Source organism: Carassius carassius, chromosome 10 (assembly GCF_963082965.1).
Source record: "Carassius carassius chromosome 10, fCarCar2.1, whole genome shotgun sequence".
NCBI lineage: Eukaryota > Metazoa > Chordata > Actinopteri > Cypriniformes > Cyprinidae > Carassius > Carassius carassius.
Window position 1 is genome coordinate 32,624,615 of NC_081764.1, and position 11,017 is coordinate 32,635,631.

At 40.7% G+C, this 11,017-nt stretch overlaps 1 protein-coding gene across 1 annotated transcript; it reads left to right on the forward strand.

Moving 5' to 3' along the window:
- Positions 1–6,848: 6,848 nt before the first annotated feature.
- Positions 6,849–10,741, forward strand: LOC132151382 (protein unc-50 homolog). Its single transcript, XM_059559495.1, has 6 exons — positions 6,849–7,001; positions 8,504–8,778; positions 8,858–8,978; positions 9,926–10,065; positions 10,143–10,250; positions 10,332–10,741. The coding sequence occupies exons 2-6, from the start codon at positions 8,505–8,507 to the stop codon at positions 10,466–10,468; spliced, it is 780 nt and encodes a 259-aa protein (XP_059415478.1). The 5' UTR covers positions 6,849–7,001; position 8,504; the 3' UTR covers positions 10,469–10,741.
- The last annotated feature ends 276 nt before the right edge of the window (positions 10,742–11,017 follow it).

Genomic DNA, 11,017 nt, shown 5'->3' on the forward strand with positions numbered 1-11,017 from the left:
GTAGAGTTTTGACACAATGAGCCAAATTTAGCAAAATGTGTAAAAGCAATAGGCAAAAACCGTATAATAAACTCAAAATAAGTGTAGTTTATTTTGATGATCTTACAGTTTTTCTCGATTGCTAAAACACTTTAACCAGGCTTTTGAAATAAAATTTCAAAACCATAACGCCATTTTTGACAAAGAACACCCATTTTGCTGAACTTTAAACACTATTCCCCTGCTTTAACACATGAGTTAGATTTATTGAATTGTTACTGCAAAGCTCTACACACAAATTCCTACATTTATCAGTGCTTACACCATGTGGTCATTTAGAAAGCACTAGCATTCAATATTGTTCACTCAAGTCTGCACAGTTTAAACTCAAATAGCACACAATTACCTAAGTGGAAACACTAAGAGTCAAAATCTATCACACACCAATCAGAATCTTCAATAGATAGATAAAAGTGCCCCAGTCAGTTCATTCAGTTTTGGAACAATGGATCCAGAGAGACATGATTGAAAAGGTTGAGGACACCAGAAAGGAGGAGGGGGAGGATGAGCAAGAACAGTAAGGAGTGGAGGAAGAGGTGAAGGAAGAGGAGGGGGACAAGGATGATGGGCAAGGAGACAAGGAGTCTCTGATGAAATTTGTGCCAGTAGTTGACCATGTCCTTGTCCATGGTAAGACTATGAGGGAGGCTGGGCAATGAGTTCAGCCAAACTTAAGCTTCTTCACTGTTGCCTCTATCATAAGAACATTCAGGTAGATGTACCTCAGTTTACGCTACTGTAACTTTTGAGAGCTGTACTCTCTTACAACACATACATCAAATTGCCTTACATACAGATATATTTTCTGTCTGCTTCCATTTTTAAAAAGGATGTGCTACAGTTACAGTAATCAGTACTTCTATTTTTGTAGGACACAGACACGATGGAATGGAAGAAGCCTGACTAGACATTAAAGCTGATGCGTGACATGGGTGGATCAGTCATGCAAGAGGATTGTGCCCCCACAGCCTGGCTAGGGCCAGTAGAGCCTGTGATGTTGACCAGATTCTCTGGTCTGACTCAGACCAAAGATGTGATGCTGGGGTAGAATATTTTTTTTGTTACTGTTTGGTGTATTGTACTGTACAGTACATTAAGGAATAGAAAATGTGCAAATGTATATACGTGTTCATCATGTGAAAAGTTCCTTGAGGGGGAGAAACACAAGCAATACAACTTATTACTGGTTTTGGTTTTTGTAGTATTGTTTTGAATTGATCTCACCAGTTTGTAAGACTATGCTGTAGTGTGTGTTTTTGAGGGATTGTGTGTGATGTCTGAAGGCAAAGTTTGGTTTTTCAGCAAGAGTGAGTGGTTTTGAGTGTAGAGCTGTGACGATCGTGTTCAGTGAGACACAGGAGAGAGTTAGATCCAATTGCAGGTATGTCTTTAATAAGGATAATCCAAATCGTGGTCGATACAAGCCAAGGTCAAAACCAAAACAGCAGTCCAAAACAAACAAATAAATAAACAAAGGAGGGAACAGGAAAGGGAAAGGAACGGGAATTCGGAGGACGAGAAGACAATGGAGAATCTCGGAGGACGAGAAGACTGGAAACACGTAAGGTAAGGACTCCATACAAACAACAGGAAAAGACTGGTATTTATAGGGGGCTAATGACAATAAAGGGAGGGAGGTGGAGCGGCGGAGGACCAGGGGGAGGGACGGAGGGCCAGGTAAAATGGGGAAAACAGAGGCAAGAGGACCAGGTAGAATGGGGAAACCGAGACAAGACAACCAGGTACAATGGGAAAACAGAGACAAGAGAAGTGCAACACAAAACAAGGAGTCCAGGAGGGTGGTGGACCGGTGGAGGATCAGGGGGAGGGACGGAGGGCCAGGTCCTTAGAGGGAAACAGAACGAAAGACACAGACAAGAAACCCAGGAGGGAGGTGTACCGGCGGAGGATCAGGGGGAGGGACAGAGGGCCAGGTCCATAGGAGGAAAACAGACAGAAGAACAAAAAAAACTAAACACAAAAACACAAGTCCAAGAAGGACATCACGTGACGCCCACCAGGGCGGAGCAGAAGACCACCACATCCGTGCGTCTGAACCAGACGCCCCCCATGGCGGAGCAGAAGACCACCACAGTGGGATGAACATGTTAAGGGTAGCCTCCGTGGCCACAACAGGAACAGTAGGGTGCTCAGAGAGTTCGACTGAGACGTGACGAGCCTCTGGAAGTTCCGCAGAGGCGAGGAGAGACTCAGGTAGTTCATCAGAGACGTGGAGAGGCTCTGGTAGTTCATCAGAGACGTGGAGAGGCTCTGGTAGTTCCACAGAGAAGTGACGAGACTCTGGTAATCCCATGGTGTTTATACTGGATTCCAGAAGATCGGTGCTGACTTGACTCTGCTCATGAAGATCATTGGTGACTTGTATTTGTTCATGAAGATCATTGGTGACTTGTCTTTGCACAGGAAGATTAATGGTGACTTGTCTTTGCTCATGACGATCAATGGTGACTTGCCTTTGTTCATGAAGATCAATGGTGACTTGAATTCTCCCGTGAAGAACCCCGGTGACTTGACTCTGTCCTTGAAGATCACCGGTGAATTGACTCTGGAAGGTCAACGGTGACTAGCCCTGACTCAGGAAGGTCAAAGGTGACTAACCCTGACTCAGGAGGGTCCACGAGCACCTCGACTCTGGAGGGTCAACCGGAAAATGACTCAACTCTGGAAATTCAACAGGCACCTGACTCGACTCTGGAAGGTCAACAGGAACTAGCCCTGACTCTGGAAGGTCAACGGTGACTAGCCCTGATTCTGGAAGGTCAACGGTGGCTAACCCTGACTCTGGAAGGTCAACGGTGACTAACCCTGACTCTGGAAGGTCAACGGTGACTAACCCTGACTCTGGAGGGTCCACGACCACCTGACTCGACTCTGGAGGGTCAACAGGGACTAACCCTGACTCTGGAAGGTCAACAGTGACTGACCCTGGCTCTGGAAAGTCGATGGTGACTAGCCCTGACTCTTGAGGGTCCACGAGCACCTGACTCGACTCTGGAGGGTCCACGAGCATCTGACTCGACTCTGGAGGGTCAACCGGAAACTGACTCAACTCTGGAAATTCAACAGGCACCTGACTCGATTCTGGAAGGTCAACAGGAACTAGCCCTGACTCTGGAGGGTCAACTGTGACTAGCCCTGATTCTGGAAGGTCAACGGTGACTAACCCTGACTCTGGAAGGTCAACGGGGACTAACCCTGACTCTGGAAGGTCAATGGTGACTAACCCTGACTCTGGAGGGTCCACGACCACCTGACTTGACTCTGGAGGGTCAACAGGGACTAACCCTTACTCTGGAAGGTCAACAGTGACTGACCCTGGCTCTGGAAAGTCGATGGTGACTAGCCCTGACTCTGGAGGGTCCACGAGCACCTGACTCGACTCTGGAGGGTCCACGAGCATCTGCCTCGACTCTGGAGGGTCAACCGGAAACTGACTCAACTCTGGAAATTCAACGGGCACCTGACTCGACTCTGGAAGGTCGACGGTGACTAACCCTGACTCTGGAAAGTCGACGGTGTCTAACCCTGACTCTGGAAGGTCGACGGTGACTAACCCTGACTCTGGAAGGTCGATGGTGACTAACCCTGACTCTGGAAGGTCGACGGTGACTAACCCTGACTCTGGAGGGTCCATGAGCACCTGACTTGACTCTGGAGGGTCCACGAGCACCTGACTCGACTCTGGAGGGTCAACCGGAAACTGACTCAACTCTGGAAATTCAACGGGCACCTGACTCGACTCTGGAAGGTCCACGGTGACTAACCCTGACTCTGGAAGGTCGACGGTGACTAACCCTGACTCTGGAGGGTCCATGAGCACCTGACTTGACTCTGGAGGGTCCACGAGCACCTGACTCGACTCTGGAGGGTCAACCGGAAACTGACTCAACTCTGGAAATTCAACGGGCACCTGACTCTACTCTGGAAGGTCGACGGTGACTAACCCTGACTCTGGAAGGTCGACGGTGACTAACCCTGACTCTGGAGGGTCCATGTGCACCTGACTTGACTCTGGAGGGTCCACGAGCACCTGACTCGACTTTGGAGGGTCAACCGGAACCTGACTCAACTCAGGAAAACCCACTGTAGCTGCCATCCTCTGCAGTGGCTCCGGGCTGGCGGCCACCTTGTGCAGTGGCGCTGGGTTGGTGGCCATTTTGTACTGTGGTGCTGGCTCAGCAGACGTGACGTGAACGGTCTCTGGATCAGCAGACGTGACGTGAACACTCCTGGGAATCTCTAGGATCTTTGACAGCATTCTGCGCAGTGGCTCTGGGCTGGCAGCCATCTTGTGCTGTGGCGCTGGGCTGGCGTCCATCTTGCCTCGTGGCGCTGAGCTGGCGGCCATCTTGTGCTGTGGTGTTGGGCTGGCTTCCATCTTGCCTCGTGGTGCTGGATTGGCGGCCATCCTGTGCAATGGTGCTGGGTCGACGGCCATTCTGCGCAGCGGCGCTGGGCTGGCGGCCATCTTGGGCAGCGGCCATCTTGTGCATGGGCGCTGTCTCGGCAGACTTGCGCCTCCTTTCCCCTCTCCGTCCACAATGTTGAGACGGCGGCTCCCATCCGTTTCTCCCGAACCCAGGGTCGACGGGGGGCCCTAGTGGAGAGTGATGCCGGACCTCCTCTCGACCACTCACTCCAGAGCGACCTCCCCTGGTCCCACGAAACACGACCAGGCGAGTACCCTCGAAACCATTCCTCCTCCGCTCGGTGACTGGGGAGGAAATATGAACGGACATACCGCTGGATCTTTTAGATGGAGTCCTTCTGTGACGATCGTGTTCAGTGAGACACAGGAGAGAGTTAGATCCAATTGCAGGTATGTCTTTAATAAGGATAATCCAAATCGTGGTCGATACAAGCCAAGGTCAAAACCAAAACAGTAGTCCAAAACAAACAAATAAATAAACAAAGGAGGGAACAGGAAAGGGAAAGGAATGGGAACTCGGGGGACGAGAAGACAATGGAGAATTTTGGAGGACAAGAAGACTGGAAACACGAACGGTAAGGACTCCATACAAACAACAGGAAAAGACTGGCATTTATAAGGAGGCTAATGACAATAAAGTGACTGCACCTGGTGCAATTAACAGGAGTGCAATTACTGTGATGACAGGACAAGACTAGAGGAAATCTAGTGCCTACGGTGAAGTGCCTAAGGGGAAGTGAGCCCACTAGTGGACACCCAGGGAAACAGAGACTAGACAGCGTGACAAGAGCTTCATTTTGACCTGAAAATAGGTTGTTTGGGGAATTGGGTGAGAAGTTATGGATTTGTGTTTACTGTTTTGAGAATATGAGGCATAGTTTCAAGAAATGTGTTTAAGCAATCAAGAAAAACTAATTCTATGAACAAACAATGAACAATACATTTATTACAGTATCTTTGTTAATGTTAGTTAATGAAAACACAGTAGTTCATTGTTAGTTCATGTTAACAAGCACAACTTTTGATTTTAATAATGCATTAGTAAATGTTGAAATTTAAATTTACTAAGATTAATAAATGCTGTAGAAGTATTGTTCTTGGTTCATGTCAACTAAAGTAGTTAACTAATTTTCACTTATGATAATGTTAATACATTTCATTTTCCCCCTATTTTGTTAAATATTTTAAAATGTCTAGGTTTAAACTAAACACTTGAAAGATGGAAAGACTAAAAATTACTTTTTTTATTCATTGTGATGGAAACTGAAAACTGTGTCAGTGTTCCTCAATGACATGAATGAACCTTGTTTCTGAAGTGATGTGCAAAGTGTTTTACAGTTCACCACATGAATGGCCTGCATGGGGTCGTCCTGAGGGATAGCAGAATGAAGTGGTGTTGCTTATTAAATAAATATGAGGCAAATATCAAAACTGCGCTTTTAAAATCCTCTGAAAGAGGAACTGCTCCAAACAGATGTGATGTGCTCTTCTCAGGTAAGCTCTGCTCCAGTGACCCGCAACAAATGTGGAGGTAAAAATAAAAACTACTTTCTGCTCACTCATCTTAGGAGTATTTGCTTTTAACTCACAGCATTTCATCTTTCATATAGTATTAAGAAATAAATCAAGATTTGTTTTAGAATTATTACTCAGAATTGTTGTTGTTGTTGTTTTTTTTAAATCATAACTTTCTTTCTTTCTTTTTTTAGGCCTGTTAAAAAGTCATGACTATTCAACGTCATCAACGTGACAGAAAGAGAAGGAATAAAGTACTTTAGCGCCATCTGTTGTTTCTAAACATGCAGTAAACAGCTTTTCAATGGTTTATTATTCAAATGGTTTTAACCCTTTAGATCTTCACAGATCAGAATATATATATATATATATATATATATATATATATATATATATATATATATATATATATATATATATATATATATATATATATATATATATATATATATATATATATATATATATATATATATATATTTATATATATATATATATATATATTTATATATATATATATATATATATATATATATATATATATTTATATATATATATATATATATATAAACAACATTCTGAAGATGTCTTGTTTAAAACAGTTTTATAAGAGCCAGAGGAAACAGCAGTAGGCCTAATTCACACTAATTTCACTTTCATTGCAGCCAGTATGAAAAGTTGACATTGTGATAAAAGAACGCAAATGATTGATTAAAGAACGCAAATGATTTTCATCGTTTGAAAGTGTGAGTTTCATATTTATCCAATCTATGAATATGATATAGGAATGTAATATAGAAATGACGTGCGCTGCTCTCTACCACAAAACTACATATCCCAGAAGGCCTTGACACAGGAAGCGGCGTCACTGTGTCGGTTGCGCTGCTACGTGTTCGGATAAAGCAGGAAGTTGACATGTCACCGTTGCTGCATTGTTTTTTACACCCTGATTAAAAGGAGCTTTGCTTTATTAGTTTCTGAAACTGCGGCAGAACAGGTGGGTGTCATGTTTACACACCGCGAGCAGGAGCGACATTATAGCTAACATGTTTACCAGGTTATTATGTGATATCGAGGCCCAAGTACCAGCAGTACCATTCTAGGGCTTCGTCTGTTACGTTGTTTGTTATTAATAAGCATCACCTTTCACCGATACATTAAGAATAGCTAGTTTGCTTTAAAACCAGTGATTTGAGTTTGCTGTAATGTTAGAGCAACTGTCAGTTGTGCTGTGTAAATCAAATAAGAGTAACAGGACTGATCCTGAATCAGCTCTACATGTTTACACATCAGGTTTTATTCACAGGAAGCAGAAGAATAAACTCACAATACATTTGATTATGAAGCTTAATTCTTGATGATAGACTACAGTTCAGGTGGATTTCTTTCAAACTAAATTCATGTACAGTTGATAGATGTAGATTTCAAACAGGGAAAGATTTACTTTACTACAATGAAATTGTAATTAAGTTTGACTTTTTTAAAACAGAGTAAGCTGTAATTGTTGAAAATTCAGCCACATCATTTATTCCTGATTTAGAAATACATTTAGGACGGTTCTTGTGTTATACTTGGCCTTCTGTTATTATTATATCAATCAAAATTAATAGATCTTGCTTTGATTTGCTCTGATTTGAATGTTTATTTGCAGCTAGGGCCCTATGAAATCCGCTTTATTTTTTCCTAATTTCCATTTTATTTTTTTCCAAATTCAGTTTTTTTCCATTTCTGTTTTTCTGGATTCAGTTTTTTTTATTTTAGTTTACATTTTTACATTAAATGTTACATTAAATGTTATTAATCAAAAAGCATGTCCAATTATTTTAATGCATAAAACAACTTAATGCATACATTTTTTTCTTAAAGTAGCCATATGAATTGTTTTCTTAATTAATATGTAGTACATTTTTTTTCCTGGTTATCAAATGAAGGCATAAAACAATTTAATTTATTTTTTAATTATTGAAAATGGGGACAAACAAAGGGGATTTACAAAAAAAAAGTAAAAAAAAAAAAAGGAAGAAATGTTGTGTGATTATTCCTTAAAAAATCATGTTTGTTTCATTTTAGTAGTAGTAGTAGTAGTATATATAATCATTTCCGTATCTGACTCCGATTATTCCATATGTTTGTCAGTTTTGATGTTGAAGCCTGGAACACGTCAGCGCGAAATTTACATCTGAAACCCAGCGTCTGCGTCTTCATTAACAGAGACATGCAGAACATGCAGAATTCATATTTAAATCGGCTTTTGTTGCTTAATATTTACAGATACTAATCCATGTCACGATTTCATTAAAGTGTAATGACCTACTTTGATTGCATAAAAAATTTGACAAATTCCATGACATTCCGCGCTAAACTGTGAATACTGTTTTTATGAATGCATACTGTGATTCCGCCCGTGTTTTCTGCATTGTGGAAATCATATGGCCCTAATTTGCACCTTTCATGTGTCTGTAATAACTAAATCTCTCTCTCTCTCTCATCCCTCGACAGTATGTTGCCGACGAGTTCCCTGCAGATTCACCGGAACGGCAGTCTGAGCGCTCGTGATGCAGCGCGGCACACAGCCGGCGCCAAGCGCTACAAGTACCTGCGGCGACTGCTGCATTTCAGACAGATGGACTTTGAGTTTGCTATATGGCAGATGCTCTACTTGTTCACATCGCCACAGAAAGTGTACCGCAACTTCCAGTACCGCAAACAGACAAAAGACCAGTGGGCCAGAGACGACCCTGCGTTCCTGGTGCTGCTCAGCATCTGGCTCTGTGGTGAGCACTTTTGATGGCAACATGGGAAAGGTTTAGAAATTAAACTTGCATCGGCTCACTAATCATGTTTTCTCTGCAGTGTCGACAGTTGGCTTCGGTCTGGTTCTAGAAATGGGTTTTGTGGAGACGTTGAAGCTATTGCTGTGGGTTGTTTTCATCGACTGTGTCGGAGTCGGATTGCTCATATCTACACTCATGTGGTGAGGGATCACACAAACACTCACAAAGACTGCCCATTATGTGTGCTTTTTCCTTAATGTTGACCTTGCTGATATGATATTGATTCAGATTTTATTTCTAGATTATGGATCTTTGCTTTTTTTTATTATTATTATTAATTACAGAATAAGGTGAATGATCCATCTTTATTCCAAAGAGATATTTACATAATCATAAAATAAACCAGGACAGGGTCGTTATGACCCCAGCACAAAGCAATGTTGTTATCCTTAACTGAAACTAAAACTATTATTGTTTTTGGTTATTGAAATAATACCCTAACCCTAACCCTGAAATAAAGTAAAATAGAATTGTTGAATACAAAACTTAAACCTTAACAACTCAAAGAAGTAATGTTGCCTTGAAAAAAGATTGTAAGTTAAAATACTCAAATTAGTCAAACTGAAATAAAAATTAAAAGTTACAAATAGTTTTTTTAAAAATTAACAAAAAAAGTAGACATTTAAAAAAAAAAAAAAAAAAATATATATATATATATATATATATATATATATATATATATATATATATATATATATATATATATATAAATATTGAATTAAAATTGAAAAACTGCATCAAACTGAAATAAGTACATTTAGGTTAAAGTGCTAATTACTAAACCTTAAATAAAAAATGAAGTTAAATAAAATATATAGAAAAAATACAAAATGGCAAAAGTAAATGACTTAAAATGACTAAAATAAAAAATAAGTGTTTTAATAAATGCTATAATATATAAAATTATAAATACAAAATATATATATTTTGACTGGCTGGGCTGACTGTATAAAACATAATTTCTTACCAAATAAATAAATGGACATGGAATATTGGTGAGACTTATTTTTTTTAATGTGATTATAATCAGGAAAATAGTAGTCTGGGGTTGCCACTGTACAGTAATCCCTGTTTTTCTGAACTCCAGGGTTGTCACAAATAAATATCTAATGAAACATCCTAGCAGAGATTACGATGTGGAGTGGGGCTATGCGTTTGACGTCCATCTAAACGCTTTCTACCCTCTCCTGGTCATTCTGCACTTTTTACAGCTGTTCTTCATCAACCGTAAGTAAACCGTAAACAAATATGTGTAATAATGAACTGGGACTTTGTGAAAAACATCTTTTACACTTTCTTGACAGATGTTGTGGTCATAAGTTCAGACTGGTTCCTGGGTTATTTTGTGGGAAACACCTTGTGGCTTATTGCAATCAGTTACTATATTTACATCACATTCCTGGGCTACAACGGTAAGTGATGTGACCGCTGGTTACGACCATGTGTTTTATGACATGTATCTACAAGCTGAACATTGTCTCTTGTTTCTTTAGCACTTCCGTTCTTAAAGAACACCGCGGTGCTTCTTTATCCCTTCGCTTTGCTCGGACTCCTGTATGTTCTCTCTATATCGCTCGGCTGGAACTTCACTAAAGGTCTCTGCTGGTTCTACAAGCACAGGGTCCAGTAAAGGACAGCAGAACACATGATGGAAAGTGTGTTGTCGCTCTTGGGACTTTTCCGACTTCTTGTATAATCTGTAAATATCAGTTTGGCTGTAGAGGAAAAGAATTTAAATTGTTTATGGTGTCATGAACCTTTTCTTTTTCTTAATTTGAGACTCAACCATCATTTAATGTTGTGATGTGGATAAATGCAAACTTGGGGAAAAGTTTCGGTATCTGATATGATGCTGCACTGTTTACTTGTGAAACCGTGTACAATAAAGATATTTTTAAAGAAACTGATTTTTAGTTTGTTCAGTATTGTCCAGTAATGTATTTTTAAATTCATGAAATGTAAATGTATGCATAAGGTTTTGATCACATAAAATACATTATCCCATTGGCAGTTGCATATATGGTAACATATTCAGGTGTTTATTGACAACTGTAAGGAATTCTCTCTCTCTTTTTTTTGGATTAGGTTGGCTTGAAAAGTCAACCCAATGTTCTGTATTTAAGATACTGCTGCTTCATCTTAAGACTATATTTCTAAACGCTACCCTTCCTAGAGTTTT

Excerpts from the sequence above, each read along its gene's own strand:
- LOC132151382 (XM_059559495.1), top strand. The coding sequence starts at position 8,505 with ATGTTGCCGACGAGTTCCCTGCAGATTCACCGGAACGGCAGTCTGAGC. Across the intron at positions 8,779-8,857 it reads GCTCAGCATCTGGCTCTGTG|TGTCGACAGTTGGCTTCGGT; the intron begins GTGAGCACTTTT and ends TTTTCTCTGCAG. Across the intron at positions 10,251-10,331 it reads CACATTCCTGGGCTACAACG|CACTTCCGTTCTTAAAGAAC; the intron begins GTAAGTGATGTG and ends TTGTTTCTTTAG.